Source organism: Cannabis sativa, chromosome 4, assembly GCF_029168945.1.
Source record: "Cannabis sativa cultivar Pink pepper isolate KNU-18-1 chromosome 4, ASM2916894v1, whole genome shotgun sequence".
Taxonomy (NCBI): Eukaryota; Viridiplantae; Streptophyta; class Magnoliopsida; order Rosales; family Cannabaceae; genus Cannabis; species Cannabis sativa.
The window spans coordinates 17,363,708-17,387,134 of NC_083604.1; the positions used below are offsets into that span (position 1 = coordinate 17,363,708).

Sequence of the window (23,427 nt, forward strand, 5' to 3'; positions counted from 1 at the left end):
CAGTAGACTCCGCTGCTAATAGTATTAGCGGCGAGCCCCACCGCTAATAATATTAAGAAGAAAAAAAAATAAATAATCGTTAGAATTATTAGCGGCAGGGCATTAACAGCGGTCCCGCTGCTAATAATTGTATATATACCCAATCCTGACTTTCGATACAGGTAATATTTAAAAATATTATAAATTTTGAAATAATTTTTTATAATTTTTAAATAATAATATTAGGTCTACCAATATAAATGTGCTACGTGTACAAGAGTATACACATAAGTAGTCTATGTTGGCAGTTAACGGTAAAAAATAGATGACACCTTAAATTTATTAAGAGTTTAATCGTTTGGAGGGTTTTATTTTACCACTAAAATTTAAGCTTGGAAGATTAAGTATACAAATAGATTAATAATTGAAAATACTAAAAAAAAATTGACTCTTTCAACTTACTTCTCTCTTTCTTTCTTATTTTTTATTTTTTTTTATGAAAAGATAACTTTTTTTATATTTAAGAAGAATAATTATTAAGTTGGGCACAAAAAGAGTTATATTTGAAAAAAAATAAAATAAGTATTATTTAATTATTTTTGTTGGTAGCCTTAGAATAGTAATAAATTAATAATTAGTAATTTAATTTAATAACTTTAAATGAATACTAATTGTAAGACTCCTTAAAAAATAAAAAAATTTGCCGGACCAGTCACGCTGCGTGACTGTATGTGTGTATATACATATTTTTTTTTTTTGAGGGAAAGGGAGCCCACTAAAGAGAAAGAAAAACTCGAAGATCACAGGGGTCATCGCCAATCCAAATTGCAGCTTCATCTAACCCGGCAGCCCAGTGAGCAAGTTTGTCAGCAAAAGTATTTGCAGACCGAGGAACATGGGAAACTTGGGCAGCAGGGAGAAGAGATAAAGCGTCTTTAATTTGCTTCAGAGTGTCTCCAAAAGCGGAGATGTTTTCACAGGAAGAGCTTAGCGCATCTGTAATTGTCTTGCAATCTGTCTCGATCTCATGCACATGGAAATGCTCCTCAATGCACCATTGCAACATTCGAAGAAGAGATTTTGCTTCAAGAGAAGCTACGGTCCCGCCTCCTAGATAAGGAGAGGCCAAAGCAGCTACAACAAGGCCTTCACTATTTCTGATCACACCGCCAAAACCTGCTTTCAAGCGATCCTTTGTTGTTGACGCATCCACATTGAGCTTGAGACATCCTTGCGCTGGAAGAGTCCACGGGGTAGGATGAGAGAGTCTGCTGGGTGGGGTTCTGGAAGATTGCCCTGATGATGGGAGATTGTAGTCGTCCAGGAAATTGCGCGCCAGAGTCAGAATGGCATGGGTTTTGTCTTGCGCCTGATCTTTCCGAGCTTTATTCCTGTTAAACCAAATAAACCAAGCAATGCAGAGAAAAAGTTCTACTTCTTCTTTGGGTAAAGATACAAAACCCATATGAGCAATATCGTGAAAATCAATCTCATGAGGGCATGAAAAAATGTAGGGATAGAAAAGCGTACATTTCCAGACTCTTCGAACACTATTGCAGTAGAACAGGGCATGAGACACGATTCCTCCATGTTTCCACACCGTTCACAAACCGAGGATGGGATAATTTTCCTAGATGCTAGGCTTTTGAGGGTAGGGAGGGTTGAGTTGGTAGCTCGAAAGGCAAAATGTTTTACCTTGGGGGGGATTTTTAGGTGCCATAAGTTTTTCCACCAAGGCGAGGGGGAGGAGGATGAGGGAATGTCAGGAGGCGTAAAAGAAGAGAAGCTAAGGTGGTAACCGGTTTTGACTGTGTAGATGCCAGAGCTTGATAGCTCCCAAATCAACTCATCATTCGAAGGCTGGAGCGGAAGAGGGATAGAGAGGATCGCGTCGATGACATGGGGAGGATAATATCTCTCTAACAGGGCAATGTTCCAGGTCATGGTTGGGGTGATAAAAGCAGCAACCGTAGGAGGAGCTGTATCAAAAGTGGTATGCTGTCTGAATCCCGGGATCCAGTGAGTTCCTGTAGTGGAAGTACTCTGCCCATTGGCGATCTTTGAAATAAGACCTTTCTGCAGCAACTCTCTTCCCCAACAAATACTACGCCAGACAAAAGAAGGCGAGTGTCCTAACGCACTATTAAGGAAGGAGGAGTTTGGGTAATATCTGGCCTCCAGGATTTTAGAGACTAATGAGTTTGGTTGCTTGAAGATGCGCCAAGCTTGCTTAGCAAGAAGGGCCTGGTTGAAGTGAATCAGGGAGCGGAAACCCAATCCGCCATCCTTTTTGGACTTACACAGCTTTTGCCAACTTTGCCAGTGAATTTTAGGCCGATTATTGTCATTGAAACCCCACCAGAAATTTGCCATGATCGACTCCAAAGAATGGCAGGTGGCCGAAGGGATGCGAAAGCAGGCCATGGTATAGGTGGGAATTGCCTGAATCACAGACTTGAGAAGGATCACTTTTCCCCCTTTGGAGAAAACCTTGTTCTTCCAGTTATGCAGATGGGCCCAGACTTTGTCATCCAGGTAGTGGAACATTTGCTTCTTCGATCTTCCAATGTGCTGGGGAAGACCCAGGTAATTTTCAAAAGAAGAGCGAATAGGAATTTGCAAGAAGTCTGAGATTAACGTTTGATCCCGAAGCTCAACATTCGGGGAGAAATAAAGGGAGGATTTCTGAAAGTTAACCTTTTGCCCCGAAGCCCTTTCATACATCTCAAGAATTTCCTTGATGATATTGCAAGACTGGATGGATGCATTACAAAAGAGGAAACTATCATCCGCAAAGAGCAGGTGGGAAACAGCAGGAGCGCGTCTAGCGACTTTGTAACCCATAAGAGAGCGATTTCTCTCTTTCTGCTGGATAAGGGAAGACAAGCCTTCAGCGCATAGCAGGAAGAGATAGGGGGAGAGGGGGTCGCCTTGCCTAATGCCCCTGGTCGGAACAACATTGCCGGCCACTTGCCCGTTAAAATTGAATTGGAAGGTGGCTGTGGATAGACAAGCCAAGATCAAATTGATGAGCCGCTGGGGAAACAGAAATTTATTAAGGATCGCGGCTATGAAAGCCCATTCCACTCTGTCGAAAGCTTTTGCCATATCGAGCTTAACGGCCATCCAACCTTTTCTCCCATGAGTCCTAAGCTTTATGGAGTGAGCAACCTCCTGGGCTATAATAATATTATCAGAGATGAGGCGGCCAGGTAGAAAAGCACTTTGATTGGGGGAGATTAGGTTGTTAAGAACCAACTTGAGTTTATTGGCAATGGATTTTGAAATGATCTTGTAAACAATGCTGCAAAGGCTGATGGGTCTGTATTCCGTGAGGACAGTGGGATTTTTAACCTTAGGGATGAGGGTGATGAGGGTGGTGTTTAGGGGTGCTATATCCCCATCACCATTGAGAAAGCTGAGAGCAGCATTAATGACATCATTTCTGAGAAAAGACCAATTATCCTTATAGAACTGGGAGTTGAAGCCGTCGATACCAGGGGCTTTATCAAGGGGGAGCTGGTGGAAAGCTTTCTCAATTTCAGTGTGGGTAAAAGGAGCTTCCAAAAAGTGAATGTCATATAGTAGCTATATATTATTAGCTAATGGGGTTCGGCTCAGACTTCATATGTATATGAGTTTGTGAGTGTTTATAACCGACACGAGTTTTGCTTAAAACATATAAAACTATATATAAATATTATATTGATGATGTTGTATTTATTAATTGAATGCATTCCAGGTGCTCTCTATTAATCTTTGCTGTATGACGAAGAAAAAAAAGTAAAAAGATAATGAAAGGAAGAAAAAATAAAGGGTGTGGTAACACTTTTTTTTTAATTATTTTTCTGTTTTTTATCAAAAAAGTAAAAATATTAATATATCTATATATATAGGAGAAGTATGAAACGGTAACGCTAGTATAAAGAGCACTGCTCAGAACTGTGCAAGCAGACTATCAGGTTCGTCGTCTCCATTATAAAATTGCCCAGTCAAATACTCTCACTACTACAAAAACACCTTTTAGAGGCGGTTTTTAAGGCATTTCAGCGTCGGTTTTAACAAAATTTGCTACCGACGCTAATTTGGGCAACGCTATAGGATTAAAAACAATCGATGCTAAATGGTACCCTATGGCGTCAGTTGCTATATAGCAACCGACACCATAGATATAGCAACCGACGCCATAGGATACATATGGCATCAGTTTATAGTGAATAACTGACGCCATAGACCCCCATAAACGACGCCAAATAATTTGATTATAGGGAATATTATGAAGGAGAATATGATTATAGGGAAATGTGTAAACTGTGTTTGGTTGTGTAGGGTAATATGTAATCATATTACTGTTAATTAAATTACACTGTTTGGTTGAGTACAAGAATCTTATATATATTATTTTAAAAAATTAAAATAAAAATATTTTTTTTATTATATCTATTTAATGTTAATTACTTATAAAAATAAAATAGTTATTTATTAAAGAAATATATTTATTAATTAGTAAACATTAAATTGTATTTTTTATTAATTAAAATGAACATTTCTATAGATTTTATCACTATGTTATTTATTTTTGTTCGATATATTATTTATGTACACCATCCGTATAAAATTTTTGTATAATAAATATATATATGTGATTGCTAATAATATAAAATAACTCAGTTAAAAAAAACTGATCTCACAGATTAAATATATATGTATATCGTTATATTTTATTTATAATAAATGATAATATTATTGGTATTTAAATTTATTTATTAATTCAAAAATATTATTCAAATTAATATGATGGAAGGTAATAATTCAATCCTACTCATTTTTAAGGTATGAACATTACCCTCCTCAAGGGTAGTTATATTACTAGAGGAATAATATTCCTAAGTTAAATCCTCCAAACAAACAAGGTAATGTTTCACATTACCATTCCCTTACTAGGATTAACCTATTCTAAACAGCCCATAACAACCAACGCCAAATCTATAATAATTATTTTTTTTTCATTTAATTTAATTTAATATAATTTATTTAAATTATATATTTATTAATTTATATATTATATTTAATTTAAATTTAAATTAAATATTTATTTTTTTAAAAAGGTTAATTAAATATTATTTAAATTAATTTTATGATTAGCCAATATACCTAATTTCATTTCATAGAAGCAATTAAATATAAACTACAATTAAATATTACACAAATATTGTAAAATTAGTCAAAGTATTAACAAGTTAACCTAAAAAAATAAGTTAGGGAATAAAAATTCTTAGGCCTTTCAGCATCAATCGTCCAAGCCTTCATGAATCACCTCCATCAACCGTTCTATCCACTGTCGCTGTATTGGTAATAATTTAATTTTTGGATTGTATTCCTGCTTATATCCAAACTGTAAAAAAAATAAAAATTTATATTAGTTTATATATACATATTATTATTTGTTATTATAATAAATACTATAATCAATAATTAAAACTTACATCTTTTTGAGCTTGTATGTAACGGTTGGGGTTTGCACGTGCGACGATATCAGTCATGTATTTCAAAACATAAAAATCACATTCTTGGCTTTTAAGTTGTCTTGGACAATTTGCTAGTGAAATTTTTGGCCACGGGCCAAGATACACATTTGATGCCCCTATATATTCGTATGCTCTGTTTGAAAAATTATATTAACATATCAATTCATTAGTTAATTAAATAATTTATTACATAAATAGTCATTAAATTATTATCTTTTCAACATTTCAGTAATTTGCCCAGAAACTTGATGGTCACGTATAGGGTCTAAATGGATAATTTTCCTTAGCGCAACGACCTCTAGCATCCAATGTGCACTAGAAAATTATATTCAAATATTAGTAAGATAGTATAATAATAATTTCAAGTTATAATATAAAAATGAACAATTAACACGAAATAGCGTTTACCCGATATTCTAGGGAATAAAGAACATTTGGTGGTTGTTATTCATCAATGATAACCAAGCAGCCAATTATTTTGCCGCATTATCAAAAGATTGACTCTTCTCTTCATCGTTGATATCATTCACTGCGAGAAGCTCTAGGTCGTAAAACTTGAAAATTATTCTCAAATCTTTTATGCTCTCCCAGATGTACCTGCATTAAATTGTTAAGTATTAGTGTCTTATAATAATTTCACTAGAATTTGATGTATAAGGTTAATTAGATTAAGGAAGAGTATACATCATTCCAAACAACATTCCCTGGTTGCCGATAAAGTCACACAATGCAACTTGCTGCAAATCCTCTCCAAATAACGTGATTTGGAGACGCGGTGCTATGAATTGTCGGGGCACAGGAATTGTGATTATATCACGTTTATCTTTGATTCTTAGAAATTCAGCAACCATCCATTTTAGCGAGTTAGGAATCAAATCCATGACTTTTTGTGAGAATAATTCATCTTCTTCATCATCACCGCCTTGTGGAGAAGGCATGAGACCTTTCCCCTTCGACGCATCACGTCTTGAAAGTGGTTGAGCGAGTCGACCCTATACAAAACACACCATAATATATCAAATTTGATCCTAATTCTACCAAATTTTCGACAGCATAACGGCTGTAATTGAATGCCCCCAAAAATTTTAAACATGCTTATATAATGACAAATAACACATATAAAACAGTTGTTTATTCATCCATCCTACCGCAGCACATATATTCGCAAAACCTACTTCACTATGGTTGAATATTTAAGATATTCAAACTCCACTAATCATTAATAATTAATTTATAACAAAAGTTACCTCGGGTGTTACAATTAGGTATTTAGGCCAAGGAAGGAACATGTTTGCTACTGCCTTAACATATCTGCACCCTTCAATTGAGATTGGGATTTCAACCTCCTTTTGCAGCATTTCTGAAATCAGAACCCGAGCATGTGAATCATCGTAGTCTTTGCAGTAAACTTTGATTAGACCGTCATGTTCGTACAGATACGCTCGTGCCACAACATTGTCGATATTATCAGAGCAGAGACTTAAGAAATGTTATTGTCACTGTAAAACAAGTAAGGTAAATCAAGTTATTGTTCATCGTGACTTAAGAAATGTTAATCAAAGGAAAAGCTACTTATGTTATATATGGCTGAACCTCTGCATTATTGTTCATCACGACTAATTGAGCTTCATCTAGTTCAAACTTGGACACTATCACCATTGTCCCTTTCCCCCTTAATCCTCTATCAACCTCATCTAGGTCAGTTCTTGGTTTGCTAATTCCTTTTGCCTAAACTCTGGCCATGTACTCTGAACAAAATTCCACAACCTCTTCAGATATGTAGCACTCAACTATAGATGCTTCTGGCCAGTAGTGGTTACGCACATAACTTTTAAGTACCTTCATATTTCTTTTAAATGGATACATCCATCTCGCCCAAACCGGCCCACACAACCTTACTTCTCTCACTCGATGAACTATTAAATGTATCATGATGTCGAAAAAAGATGGCGGAAAAAACTTTTCGAGGTTGCACAATGTTTTGACTACATATTCATGTAATGCATCTAAATTATCCAGTTCTAATTCCTTCCTGCACAACTTATTAAAGAAAATGCAAACATGTGTCAAACACTCTCGAATATTTTTTGGCAAGACTAATCTAATGGCGATTGGAAGTAGATGTTGCATTAACGCATGACAATCATGTGATTTCATACCCATTAGTTTCAATTCAGCCTCATTTACCAAGTTTTTGATGTTAGACGAGTAACCATCAGGTACTTTCATATTTGCAAATAATTTGCAAACCATTTATTTTACCTTTTTGGACAAAGTGAAACAAGCAGAAGGCAAATATAATCGTTCAACTTTCTTCTTAAGTGCCAGAGATTGTCATATACCCATTTCAACGAGATCTAAACGAGTATTTAAACCATCCTTAGTTTTGCCGGAAATATCAAGTAAGGTACCGATAATACTCTCACACACATCTTTTCCAATATGCATGACATCCAAATAATGTCGAACAAGTAAACGTTTCTAATATGGAAGACGAAAATAGATTGACTTTCTTTGAAAACAACCATTTGTTTTTTTTTTTATTTTTTTGCGTCTTTCCATACTTTAAATCTACAAGTTCTAGTTGTTAGAGAATTTATTCCCCTGATAGTGACAAAGGAGCCATATCTCCCTCTTCAGTACCATCTAATGCTTTCTTCTTCTGTCTATCAGGATGATTTGTAGGCAAGTACCGTCTGTGATCCATATAACACATCTTGTGTCCATTTGCCAAGCGACGAGTCCATGTGTTAGTGCAACAAATCGGACAACCTTCGTAACCTTTTGTGCTTAAGCTTGATAAATTACTGTAAGCTGGAAAATCACTGACAGTCCATGTTATACCCGAAATTCGGGTGCTATCTCAGTTGGGGACACGTGTGAAGATAAAATAAATATGGATCGATGCAACCACTTTTTATAGAATAACTCATTAATTACGTAAGTATTAGAGTATATTTGCAACCTGCTGACTGTAAGGCCTTATGCGAGGAAAAGATATACAAACTGTTGCTCAGTATATTAACAAAAAACTATATGTCGTTGAATGTGAATCGCGAGACATCAAGTACGTTACATCTAGGAAGACGAAAGTGACGCATATCGACTGCGAAAGTACTTAGTGTATAATGTACAAACTAAGTATAACAGTCGGGTTGGCTCGAGACCTAATAAGCGAGGTGCCAATCTCGCTATGGGAAGGCATCCTGTAACTTCACCCAGTTAACTTCAGACATCTTCTCAGTTAGGCTTACAATCCTGACGAGTCAGAAGCTAACATTCAAACGAGCCTCAAAGAACTCTTTGTAAATAAGAATCCCGATCATCACAAAGAAGCAACAAGACGTGCATCGTCGACCTCGGAAGGAAAAATTGCCCCAGCTCGCTATTATGATCACTGAAACCAAGCTTCTGTCAAGACATCCCCGGATACAACAATTAAAGACGTGTTTAAATACACGATCATTTTAACCCAGTAAAAGCGGGAAAATCACAGCTATATGGTTTTCAAATAATAACCGCATTTACACTACGTGATTTGTAATCAAACCCCATGATTTTAGGGGATGATCGTTGTAAAAAGATTATAGTCAACTTTGTAATTAACTGCCCACTATGTAATTATAAATAGCTGCAAGTAAGATCAAAAAAGGGGGAGGAAAAACTCATACGAAAAAAGGCCCTGAGAAAACTATCAGAAATCTAAATAAGATTGACTCGTGGACTATGCAGAATTTTAACTGCAAAACCACGTAAAAAATCATGTGTGTTCATACTTTTTATTTTACAACCTTTATTTTTCTGTTCGAGATTGTCACTGTTACGCTCAAATTTGGTTAACGAAAATCTACGTTAACAGTCCACAATAACATTGCTTTCGGATTAAAGAATTCTTTTTTAAAACCATCATAGGCCTGAACACCATTCTCATACAATTCTACTAAATCGGCAATCAATGATTCCAAATATACATCGATATTATGCCCGGGTTGTTGCGAGCCTGATATCATTAAAGAAAGCATATTAATTTTCCTCTTCATCACTAACCACGGAGGAAGACTGTACATAACAAGGAAGACAGGCCATGAACTATGACGACTACTTAGAGATCTATGTGGATTTACTCCATCCGCAGACAGACCGAGACGAATGTGTCTTGGTTCAGATTTTAATTCAGAATTTATGTAGTTTACTTTTTTCCAAACTTGGGAATCTGCAGGATGTCTAAGTTTTCCATCTTTAACTCTCTTGGTCTCATGCCAAATCAAATTTTTAGAATGTTTTGCACTACGATATAATTATTTCAGTTGCGGAATCAAAGGCATGTACCACATCACTTTTTGGGGGATAAGTTTCCTATTCTCCTTACTCTTGTTTACTTTATGGCGGGATAAACCACAAGTCGGGAAATAATCTATGTCGGCATATTCCTTATGATATAAAATGCAATCGTTTAGACATGCATGAATTTTTTCATACTTCAATCCTATGGAATTTAAAGTTTTTTTCACTTCATATGTAGATTCCGAGAAGCAGTTGTCAAATGGTAAGATATCTTTAAAAGCAGCTAAAAATTGAGTAAAACATTTATCACTCACTCCATTTTCTGCTTTGATGTTGTAAAACTTAGCCATTGTTGGTAATCTTAGTTTTTTACAACCATCGAATAGGAGTTTATCTGCATCACTTAGAAAATTATCGAATTTTTTAGGATCATTAAGAAATTCCTCTTGTGCTTTGTTAAGAAAGTCCAATGGATGATCATCGAAATCATTACCCTCAATATCATCTACCTCCCACTTTCCTAATAGATATGGATCATCGGCTAAATGTTCGCCATGCCAATACCAAGTAGTATAACTTCTATTGAAACCTCGTAAATACACATGGTCCTTAATCATTGTAATAGTTCCTTTAGATCCATTACAACAATCTACACACGGACAATGAATACGTTTAGGATTTTTAGAATTCTTTAAGGCAAACTCTAAAATGCATCGAACCCTACTTGAAATTGTAGTGTGTCTCTATCCTCACGCATCCATGATTTATCCATAACAAATATCTTAACCAAAAAAATTCAGTATTTAGTAACTAATTATAACTAGTTATTACTTACACAATGTAACTATCTAGGTTTATCACAATTAATTCATATTAATTTATATATTACTAATATTCTTGTTTTAGTTTGGTTCATGTTATTAAGTTGTATAAGTTGTAATTAACTAAGTAGGGTAGTATTTAGTTGATTGGAATGGATCCGGGAATGGAATGACTTTTCCTAAAGTAAATCCATTCATTTATTTGGTTTGTTATTTATAATTGATAACTTTATATAAATGTGTGTATAATTATTTGTGTTATGTCACCTAATTTCTCTTAAAAAATCTACCCAGGTAAATCGAGTGAAATAATCAACACACACAAAAATATATCGCTTACCATTCAGACTTTTAACTTGAATTGCACCCATAAGATTCATGTGAAGAAATTCCAATACCTTTGTGGTATTGATATCTGCTACACTTTTGTGAGTGATATTCAATTGCTTACCAAGTTGACAAGGTTCATACTTACCAACACTATCTTTACCCATGTCAGTGGTGTTGTTGATAGCTGAATGACAAGTGAATACAGGGGTTAGGGTATAACAATTATCATTAGATCAAAATCCTTACAAGATACATTGATTATCATCATTAAGTACATAAAAATGATCACTGTCAATGAGATAGTATACCCTTGCTCACAAATTTGACTAATGCTAAGTAAATTAGCCCTTAGTCCCTCAACCAACATCACATTTTTTAATCTCGGCAACCCTTTAAAATTGAGAGTTCCCATTCTAATGACATTTCTAGCTAAGCCATTGCCAAATGTGACTTCGCCACACTGCATTGCCCTAATGTTAATCAAAAAGTCCTTGTCATCTGTCATATGTCTAGAGGAACTACTGTCAAAATACCACATTTGTGAAGCAAGATTTCTTTTTAGAAAAACAAGCTAGATATTTTTCATTTTCAATCCATTTTTGTTTCATACCACTATGTTTCTTTTGAGATTTTTCCAAATTACCAAAATAATTTATTTTGTACATATTCTGCATGGTGAAACATTTAGGTCTAATATGTCCCTTCCTACCACAGAAATGACAAATAAGCACAAATCTCCTTACTTGAGATCTTACTCTTTTTGTAATTCCTGGAGACTTTGCTTCTGCATATACAGCTTTTGCAGCGATAGGCTTTAAATCTGTTGTAGCAAACATCAAATTTGCAGCATCAGGAAAGTTCGTTGGAACACTAGATTTTACAAATTTTGTGATTCCAGAACTTCCAGTGCCATCCGATCAAATACCAGCAAAGCCTATTTGACCTGCATTCTAAACTTCTTCAAAAATAGAAGATCCAGGGTTAAGCATTTGGACATTTTTCTTGAGATTTTTAAGTTCCTTCTTTAAAAGAGTAATTTTTTCATCTTTAATGCAAAAATCACTCATAATCTTCTATTTTTAATTCAAAAGTTTCAATTTGATGAGACAATTTTTTATTCATTTTAGTCAAGACTCTATTTTCAGAAGTAACTTGTATCCACTTTTCATACATGACCTTGTATGATTCAGCAAGAGACTCTTCACAGATTTCAGAATCATTTGAGTCAAAATCTTCTTTTTCAATGGTATTATTCAAACATACCAATCTTTCTCTCACCTATGAATCACACAACACATTAGTCATAACAGAAGTTAGAGAAATATTCTCAGAATTTTTTTCATCACTCTCATTTTCATCATCACTCCAAGTGACATTAAAACTTTTCTTATTCTTTTTCAAAGTGTTTGGACACTCAGATTGAATATGCCAAAATCCTTCACATTCCCTGCACTGAATTCCCTTTTTATTAGTCACAGAAGGTTAAAAGATATATTCCCTTTTGAAAACTTCGAGTTATTCTTTTTGTTACCCAACTTTTTCATATATTTCTAAAAATTCTTAGTTAATAAAGCAATTTCATCATCACATTCATTATCAGAACTTTCTTTTTTAGTGACTTTTAAAGCGATACTTTTACCTTTATCAACAATAGACTTGGGTTTGTCCTTTTGTTTGATTTGTTGATTCAAATCAAAAGTACGTAAAGAATCCATTAATTCTTCCACCTTCATTATGCTAAAATCTTTAGCTTCCTCCATGGCCAAAAGTTTAGTATCAAACCTGTCTGGAAGAACTCTAACAATTTTTCTAACAATAACAGAATCATCAAGCTTTTCACCAATAGCAAAATATTCATTAGCTATATCAGATAGCCTTTCATAAAAGTCAGTCAGGGTTTCATTTTCAAACATCCTAAGCTCATCAAATTTGGTCTGAAGCATAATAAACCTAGAATGCTTAACATCAGATGTTCCTTCAAACTGAGTTTGAAGGATCTGCCAAGCATCCTTAGCAGATTAACAAGAAGATATAAGCTTAATATAACATCACCTACTCCATTAAATGTAGCATGTAAAGCTTTGCTATTGTAAGCAGAAAGTTTATCATCTTCAATAGACCATTCAAGTTCAGATTTTATTTTAGAATTACCTTCGGAATCTACCACAACAGGAGGAGACCATCGTGATAGAACCATCCTCCAAGCTTTCTCATCTTGAGACTTGATGAAAGATCTCATTCTAACTTTTCAATAAGGATAATTAGAATCATTGAGCAATGGTGGTCGAGAAATGAAACTTCCTTCTGCAAAAAATAACATATTGCACAAAAACACACAAAAATGTGATAGGACAACACTAAGAGTTTAGTGTCCCTATCTGATCCAATTGAAAAATTGAGTTTTTGCTAATGTACATATATATTTTTTTTTTTTTGGGAATTCAGCAAGTATATTCATTCACTATACCAATTTACAACCAAAGAGCATCCTCCAATAGAAGACCTCAAAATCTCAAAGCGTTTTACAATGTATGAAACCATGTTGTATCAATTTTACTAACTTTTTTGGGCCACACAACAAGTATTCTAACTTTTGTAGTTTCCTTGACTCTATTTACAACATTCTCTACATCATCACATTTATCATTCCATACCTTGTTATTTCTATTTTTCCATACCTTGTGATGTACATATTTTTATTATAGAAAATTAGTAAAAATTTAGCTATAACAATCTGCAATAGCAGAATGTAATTCTGTTACTGCAGAATACAGTTTTGTAGAAATAACCCAGAACCAGAACAATAAATTAAGTAGAAATAAAAATAACAGCAGAAAAATTAAATTACTTGACATAAGAGATTTGTACGTAGTATCAGTGTTCTTTCGAACACTCCTAGTCCACATGGTCATGCCTAGAGAAAGAAATCAATTAGTAAAGTTTCAAAAAATTACAAAGACAATTGACTTACAAAAGTTTAAACTCCCTCTAAATCTTTGTCGCAATCCTTTGTAACACACTTCATGAATCTGATTTTTGAACCACCATCAAACAGGGAACTCCCTTCATCTTTGAAGTGTGAGTACTTACTTCCTCCCGAAGTAAGGCTTGAACAAGTCTTTTCCCGAAGACCTTTCTCTTGTTCAATCAAGTTGTTCAAACCGACCATAATACATGTATAAGAACAAATATACAAATACTAAAATCTAGATTAATAACTAAGTTTTCACAAAAAAAAAAAAAAAAAAACTCTCTCTTCACAAATAAAAATATGCAAAAAGAAAAAAAAAAGAAAGCTAGAAGAGTTTAACCGATTGGCTGGTCTCTAGGTTCTATTTATAGAACATAGGAACCCTAGAGACAGCCACATAATCGATTCCATAGCTGTACAAACTTTTATAAAATGATACCTACTTTGCAACATCAGAATCAGGTTCTACAGCAGCAAACCAGACTAGAAAAAGAAACTTTCCAAATAGGTGGCCGATCATGAACATGGACTAGATACCTGCCAAAAATAATGTGCTAGATCTGATTTGATCAAGACACAATTAAACACATTAAAGAGAAATAGCAATGGTCAAAGTTTCCATATCAAACCAACTTACAATAAGAGAATTTATTCTCTTACAAGAAGCTTATAAAATAAGAAAAAGGATAGCTGAAAAATGATTATTTCCTTTGATAGAAAAGAGCAATAAATACATAATATTAAGGCAATAAAATCGGTTTAATTGCACAAAGAAATTACACCATAAATAAAAAGTATTTTGACACCTAAATTGCCAAAAAAAGACTTTACATATTTTTATGTCTAGTAAAGAGTAGATTTGTTTGTTTTTATGAGTCAAGTTGTCACTTTATGAGCTGATGATATACTAATACTAGGGTTATGTTGCATGATTTGAATTTTTTTTTTTGCTATTGTTGGATCTAAATAATTGATAAGATTGTATTGTGATTTAACTTTAAATATTCTATAAAAATTAATATGGTACCATGCTTGGTAAATTTTAATTATTTGAGTGTAGTTTGTACATGCTAAATAGTAAAGTAGAATGATAGAAGAATCAATTCTAGAACTTGCTTGCTTACTATTTGAGGTAAAATCATAAATGATGCATGTTTGAGATGATGATCTAGACAATTTAAAAAAAAAAAAAAACGATTGGGCCTTTTAAGCTAACATTGTTAAAATTTTATCCCTAGTTCCCTATTTTGAGCCTAATATTAAACTTTTTCTTCTTTGACACTTATATGAGTTTTATATGAAACTTATTGGTTTTTTTTCTCTTTTTCTATAAATTATATCATGAGCATATTTGAAGATTGATTTCAAGGGAAAATATTTTAATTGGGTTTTCTTTTTCAATTGTTGTCATCAAGAAAAAAAAATGAAGAACAACAAAAAGGGGTTGAGAAAGAACAAAAAAAAAATATGTGAAATAAGGAAAGCAAAGAAGAGAAAAAATTAAAGTTTAACCACTCCTTATGCTATACAATAATAAATAAGTTTGAGAGAGTGGTATTTACATATTGTTGTAAATTATTTTTCTTTTCTCAATCTTTTGAACTAATGGATGACATTTTGTGACATAATGTTAATTTTAGTTGCTGGTTTATTGGTTTGTGCTTATAGTGTAATTTTAGCCTAAATGATTATGTCATCTACCTTTACCTAAGCCTCATCTTAAGCCTAAAAGACCTTTTGATTTTTAAACATGCATCGTTGATATTAGTGGAGAATAGCAAGTGATGCAATCATATAGAATTAAGGGTGTGATGGATTATTAGTGTGATTTGGCATATATAAATTGTTTCAAATGCTTGTTATTTACTAATTATGGTTCTGTAGGCATACTTAAAAAAGATTTGAGTGACTTATGATATGGTTCAGCTGAGAAGTTAGATTTGATGAATAGTGAGATTTTTTGATAATTGTGTTACTTAGCTTGTTAGAAAGGTTGAGGCTCAAATTTTACTTTATGTGATTAATTTGACTTTTATGTGTTTTGTTAGTTTTAATTTTGTGACGAGGTTAGTGTTTAGTGTAACTACTCAACAGTCAAAATTCACACTTTTTGAATTTTGCATAGAGTTTATGATTTTTGAGTCGTTGCAGAACCATACGAAGATGTTGCTCATGTTCTACTTGCGATCGAGAGTACACAAGAATATCATTGATAAACACAATTACAAAGTTATCAAGGAAATCCTTGAATACCCTATTCATGAGATCCATAAAGGCTACCGGAGTATTCGTTAACCTGAACGACATAACAAGAAACTCATAGTGGCCATACCTAGTTCGGAAGGTTGTCTTTGGTATGTCTTCCTCCTGGATTCTCAGTTGATGATAGCCAGATCTCAAATCAATCTTGGAAAATACTGTCTTACCTTGAACTTGATCAAACAGATCATCATTTCTAGGCAAAGGGTACTTGTTTTTAATAGTTAGCTTGTTCAACTCCTGATAGTCAATACACATGCGCAGAGTCCCATCTTTCTTCTTTATAAATAAAATTGGAGCTCCCCAGGGCGATACACTCGGTCGGGTGAACCCTAAATCCAGCATCCCTTGAAGTTGTATCTTCAACTCTTTTAATTCTGCATGAGCCATACGGTAGGGTGCCTTTGACACCAATTTCGCTCCAAGTATCAGGTCAATAATGAAATCTATCACTTGTTGTGGTGGTAGTCCTGTTAATTCCTCAGGAGACACATCCAGGAATTCTTTAACCACTTTGACCTCCTCAAGTCTGAGTAACACAGGTTTTTCAGAATCAATTACAACCGCTAGAAACCCTACACATCCACTGTGTAGTAAATCCCTAGCCTTCAATGCTAAAATTCTTGGGACACGAGAACCTTGAATCGATCTAACAAAAACAAATGGTTCATCATTCTTCGGTTGAAAAGTTACCATTTTCTGTTTACAATCAATACTGGCAGAATATTTGGACAAGTCCATTTCGAGTATAATATCAAACTCGACCAAAGGTAACTCCACTAGATCGACACCCAGTTCTCTACCCTCAATTCTGATTAACACAGATTTAATCCATTTCCTCGATATAATCAATTTCCCATTAGGCAACAGGGTTCTGAAACCCATCTCAAAAACATCACTAGGCCTACCAAGCTGATTAAGTACTCTCGTTGCTACATATGAGCGTGTAGCTCCCGAATTAAATAATACAGTATAAGTAAAGTCGTTGATAAGAAGCTGACCTGTAACTACTGAAGGACTGGCGGCAGCATTCGCGTAAGTGATAGCAAACACACGTGCTGATGCAGGTTTAGCTTCTGGCTTGGGTTCCTCTTTCTTCAGTTGGAGACAATCTTTCTTGAGGTGCCCCACTGATCCACACTAAAAATAAGCCCTCTGGTTACATGTCCCAGGGTGATGATTCTTGTAGCGCGGACACTCAGGATAGGAGTAGGTCTGACGTCCCCCTTTTCCCTGATTTTCGCGAAACTTCTTGCTTTGCCCTGAACTCCATGTAGGTGGGAAAGTTCTCTTCTTCTGTTCAATAGTGGAATCACCCCTCTCCTTGCTAGGACTAAAGATAGGGAGAGCAATGGTTCCACCAGCACCAGGAGCCTCTCATGTTTCATACAGAATCTTTACTGCTCCCTCATCTCGAAGAGCCTTGTCAACCATTTCAGCATAGGTTGTGGTGTCTTTGGTAGTAATAACTAGATTGTGCTTGATCTTGGCATTCAACCCCGCCAAGTACTTTTCCTTTTTACTAAAGCCTGTCGGCACAATCCCTGAGGCTAACTTGGCCAAGCGATCAAACTTGGTCGTATACTTAGTCATTGACATATTCTCACCCTGTACCAGTTAGGGATGCACATTTTTCCCACGGGGATTCCCCGCCTAAATAGGGAACGGAGCGGGGACGGGGATCACAGTCCCCGCACCGACGGGGACCCGTTTAGTATTTTATCTTATATTTCTAGTAATATTTTATAATTTATAATTTATATTTGCAATTTTTTAATATATTAGTATCTTTTTTATGAATTTTAAGTTGTGTTTTGGATAATAATTAGTTTATTGAATAATAATTAATGTGTAATATTTTAAATTCTATGTAGTTTAATATTTTTGTATATTAAAATTTTTATTATAAACTTTATTTTTCTATTAGGGGATTTCCCGCCCCATCCCCGCCCCCATTAGGGGATTCCCCATCCCATCCCCCGATGTGGAATAAGCGGGGATAGGGATTAAAATCCTTAACGGGGATGGGGACGGGGGGAGCACTCCCCGCCAATTCCTTGCCCCGTTTGCATCCCTAGTACCAGTTCAACAAACTCTTTCCGCTCTGCACTGTGGACGGCCTCACTATAATATTTAGCATTAAATAAGTCCCGGAATTCTTCCCTGGTCATTCTGGTGACATCCTTTGTGAGGGACACCATCTCCCACCACACCAGGGCTTCTTCCTGGAACTGAAACGTGGCACATGCCACCCTGTCATTTCCGGTGACTCCCATGAAATTAGTATCCTCTCGATCACAGTCAAGCACTGCTATGCTTTTAGAACATCAGCACCTCCCAAGAATATTGGAGGTGCTTGCTTCCTGAACCTCTCGTACAAAGGCTCTATACGGTTACCATCAATAGGTTGTTCTGTTGGCACTGCAGGAACCACAACAGTAGGTGGTTACGAGGGAGGCTCAACAGGAGTATCCCGTTCTCTAAGCCTTCGAATCTCTTCCTCTTGTTGAGTGATTCAGGCATGCATCTCAGCAAACCTCTGCTCCCAATCAAAAGGAGCCTAGGGTGGATTCTCTTGGCGACCTCTAGGAGCACGACCGTGGCCTCTACCACATCCACGGGGGTTTTGGGGATTTCTACCACCCCGACCACCTCCAGTCTCAACCATTTCACCCTGTCATCTTACGTTTTGCTAGGCGCCCATTATCTATGACTTAGCCTGCGAACCCACAAGGCATGTAGGTTAGATAGTGGTTATAATATTTCCAAGACCGCATTTAGGGTTTTAATAACATTTCACACATATATGCAATACAACTTAATCATTTTGCAAAAGGTAAAAGCTTACGGAACCGTGAGTTGAGCTCGACACTAGCCTTGATTGTAGATATCTTGATGATCTTCAGTGAACAACCTGGTGGCTCTGATACCAAACTGTAATGCCTGTATTTAAAAAAATGACTAATTTGGATTTAAACTTATTTTATTATATCTAAATAATCTTGTAAATCGGGATCCCGAGTTTAAAACACAGTCAAAATTACATATACTATATATAAAGTTTCATAATATATTATTTTTTTTATAAAACTGCAGGGCAACCATGAAACATAACTCAAAATGTTGAAAGTCTGAAACCCTCAAAGTTGCACTGCTCCGATATGTACAATCCTTGTCAAGCTCCAACTCACTGCTCCTCCAGCTTAGCTTTGCCCTTACCTACACAAGGTAGCAAACTGATGAGTCAATAGACTCAGTAAGATATGCATAAACATATATAAGCAATGGTATACTGGCTTTATGCTTAAGCCGTCTTGAGCCTAATTACCAAGCTTACCAAATGGTTAAGAACATTCTCAATGAAAGTACGACCACTGTACCATATGCACTATAGTACCAATTCTGTACTCGTGTTGGTAGGGTCATTATTGTACTTCTGGGAGTTACTGAGGTTGTACCACATGCACGCCGTACGTCTGGTACTCGTGTTGGTAACATTGTAACTACCCTAAAACCCTACACTGTACTAACACCCTTAAAACTACACATTTAACAATGCTAGTAGTGTAAACAGATAATAACATGCATTCATTCACATATATATACTTTATGCTATCTTACCTCGTTTCTGTACTTAGGTGTGTCGGTCAGCCTGAGTGGAACTGCAACTCGACGCTTTACAGGGCCCTAAATCACAATATTTGAAATTCTTATGAGAGACACGCTAAGACACTTCTTGGAGATTTAAAATCAAAACTAGAAATATCCCTATCAATGAATAACATGGCAATTCCCTAAATAACACAAAAACGGGAAAAACTAGGGTTCCAAAATTGTCCCAACCGGTAGAGCGGTTCCCCAACTAGAATTCTGGTTCGATGGGGTTTCCTGGAGACCAACCGGTCGACCGTTTACTACATGTTCCCCTGAACCGGTCGACCGGTTCAGTTCAGAGCAGAAACCACCAAAAATGTCCCTAAAATCACAAAACAATCCCAAACTCTACCAAAATCTCCAGATTACTTGTAGACATCATAATTAATCCAATTCAAGCAACAAAACTCAATAATAAACTCAGAATATCAAAACACCATTAGAGCTCTAAGCTTGAGCTCTCAAACTTTAACTTCATCCAAACATCGCAAAACTCAACCAACTCAACTTAAAACAACCTAAATAATCACAACCTTGAATCCCAACACATACAGTAACTAAAAACCAAACTTAAAACCTAACTTAACTTCAAGAAACACAAAGAAAGAGAGCTTAGGAAGCAATACCTTGAATCAAAGTACTCAATTACAACTAGAAATCCTTGAACCAGATCAAACAACTCCAACCCTAGCTGCTGCCCAGAAAAATCGAGAGAGAGAGGTTTTTCTAGATTTCTCTTATTTTTTTTCAAACCTTAAGTAAATAAATCTTTTTTATTTAATGAAAGCCAATATCTTAATTAGCCCATAATATCCACAAAAGACTAAAAAAGGATATATAGCATAATGACTATTTTGCCTTAGCAAAAGACAAAAAACTTAATATCATATAAGGGTTTTTGGTCATCCCTAAACCTGACACTTTCCTGATATTTTCAATGCCTAATAATAGTGCGCAGCTATTAACATTCTAAATCATAGAAAACGTGACTCTCTAATGGCCCAACGTCGCTTTTCACTGCTACCGGACTAGAACACCAGAAACAAGAAATTCACATTATAGCATAATTGATACATTCTGAATTTAAATAAATCTCCACAAACATGAAAATCATAATTTATAATTCAATCATAATTAATCCTAATTATTTAATAATCTAATATATTGAACTTAGGCGGTGTTTACATTTTTACATTATATATATTAACTTTTTAAATTTTTTTTATTTTTATTGTAGCACGTGTATTATTACAATTTTACTGCCTTATTTAAATACTATGTACTGACATTTTTAATTTTTTTTTATTTTTTTGCATTTTTTGTTACCATGGGTCTCCCAATACATTTATAGTGTAATAATTGTTAATCTAATTAGAATATTCTGAGTGTAAATTTCTCTTATGCAATTTGTCGTAAGCGTATTTGCACATGATTTATTTTATCACCCTATAAATAAAAGCTTAAGTAGTTAGAATTCTAGGAGAAAAGAGAGACGAAAAAATTCAGAGAAAAATAATTCAGTTAACTGCCACCATGGATTGTTTATGTGTACACTCTTGTACATGCGGTATGTTTATATCGGTACACCTAATATTTTTATTTCAAAATTTATTTTAAAATTAAATAAAATTAAATAAAAAATAGAAATAATTTTTAAATAATAATATTAGGTGTACTAATATAAATATGCTATGTGTACAAGAGTGTACACATAAGTAGTCTATGTTGGCAGTTAACTGTAAAAAATAGATGACACCTTAAATTTACTAACAATTCAGTCATTTAGAGGGTTTTATTTTACCACCAAAATTTAAGCTTGGAAGATTAAGTACAAATACGAATAGATTAATAATTGAAAATACTAAAAAAAAAATGCCTCTTTTAACTTTTTTTTTTTTTTTATCAAGAAATGCTTCTTTTAACTTTATCCTCTCTTTGTTTCTTATTTTTTACTTTTTCTATGAAAAGATAATTAATTCATCTTAAAGAAGAATGACTATTAAGTTGGGCACAAAAAATAATATATTTAGTTCAATCTCTCACTACTTAAAAAAAAAATGCATGACTACATTCGTGTCCTATATATATTTAGTAGATATACATAAATTATGGGACACGACTTTGTCAGATGAGTCTCAGGGTACATTAGATGAGTGTAAGGGTACGTTATTATTTCTTAACCCTAATTACCCCTAGATCAATCTCAGCCCTCAGATCAAATAACTTCCTCATCTAACGACTGTCGTACATCACGAAATATATTCCGTGAAAGTACAATCACGAGACAAAATAATCATGTCCCCATAAATTATATAGCTATCCAATTAATTAATGCGTAGTTGCATACTGTCGGTGTTGCGAAATTATTATCAAAATTTGGGCCATGTCTCATCATTATCACAGCTATATTAAAGTTCATTTATTAGAGGGAGATATCAAAATTCAAATTATTTGTTTAAAGGAAAAAAAAAAGAAGAAGATCAAAGAGAAAACGAAACATGAGACTATATTATATCTTAATAGTTTATAAAATATTAGGAAAGTTTTAATTACATCCCACATAATTATGAGTACCATTTATTTGTATTATAAGCCTATAAATTATATAAGTTTGAATAAATTAGTCTTTAAATTTTATTTCTTGATAAATTAATCTCTAAATTATATAAATTTTGGCAAGTTGATCCTCAAATTATATTTTTTAATAAATTGGTCCCCAATTTTATTTTTTTGAAAACATAAAGTCCTCACTCTTAAATGATGGTATTTTATTTATTTAGTTTTGTATTAATTTTAAATATTTTTATATTAATATTCGTTATCAAATTAGAAAAATAAATATTTTTTATTTATATGTATTTTTTTCAAATATGCCAAAATAAAAAAAAAAATCAAGATATATTTTTCTGAATATGTCAAAATAAAAGAAATTTATATCTTTATTTATATGTATTTTTTTAAATAAAATCAAGACATATTTTGAACATTACAAAGCTATACATACACGTGTATCAACAATTTATCTTTTTATGAACAACAGTACTTACACGAAATATTTTAGCTATCAAATAAGTAATCTACACTTCAAACAAATATTCCTTCTCTTCAAATAGTTGATGTGCATGCCAAAAAAAAAAAAAAAACCTATATATAAGTGAAGTAAATAAAATTTCTAAATGCTCTAATTGATTTCTCTACTATTACTATTAGAGGAGGATCATTTCTTAAATATGTGCATGAACTTAATATGAAATCTATTTATATATGTAGTAAAATATTATTTTGTAACCAAAATAATATATATTTTTTTATAAACGATCTAAGTAAATTATATTATAAAATTTATTTTTAACTTACTCAGTCGAACTCATAAAATTTTATTAGCGTTGACGCAAAATTGAAATAATTAATAAATATGCATACAATTAAAAAATATTAAAATTATAATACTACATATTTATAAATCATTAATTAAATATGTTATAATTTTTAAAAAAATACACGAGGGAGCTAGAATTTCTTCTAAGCATTATTTGGGTTCGTCAGTGTTTATGCTCTTTTTTCTTATTAATAATAAATATCAATACATCATATTTGAAAT

General features: G+C 33.9%; 1 protein-coding gene across 1 annotated transcript; it reads right to left on the reverse strand.

Annotated features, from left to right (window-relative positions):
• Positions 1–754: 754 nt before the first annotated feature.
• LOC115713553 (uncharacterized) lies at positions 755–7,736 on the reverse strand. Its single transcript, XM_061113582.1, has 6 exons — positions 7,468–7,736; positions 6,755–6,986; positions 6,204–6,499; positions 5,990–6,104; positions 1,520–3,567; positions 755–1,370 (listed from the first exon to the last, which is right to left on the reverse strand). The coding sequence occupies exons 1-6, from the start codon at positions 7,734–7,736 to the stop codon at positions 755–757; spliced, it is 3,576 nt and encodes a 1,191-aa protein (XP_060969565.1).
• Positions 7,737–23,427: the final 15,691 nt, after the last annotated feature.

Bases quoted from the DNA above. Each gene is read 5' to 3' on its own strand.
- LOC115713553 (XM_061113582.1), bottom strand. From the start codon at position 7,736: ATGAAAGTACCTGATGGTTACTCGTCTAACATCAAAAACTTGGTAAAT. The intron at 6,987-7,467 runs GTTTTTTCCGCC...ACATTTCTTAAG, and splicing joins ACATTGTGCAACCTCGAAAA to TCTCTGCTCTGATAATATCG. The intron at 3,568-5,989 runs GCAAAATAATTG...AATAATATATAG, and splicing joins GTCAATCTTTTGATAATGCG to CTACTATATGACATTCACTT.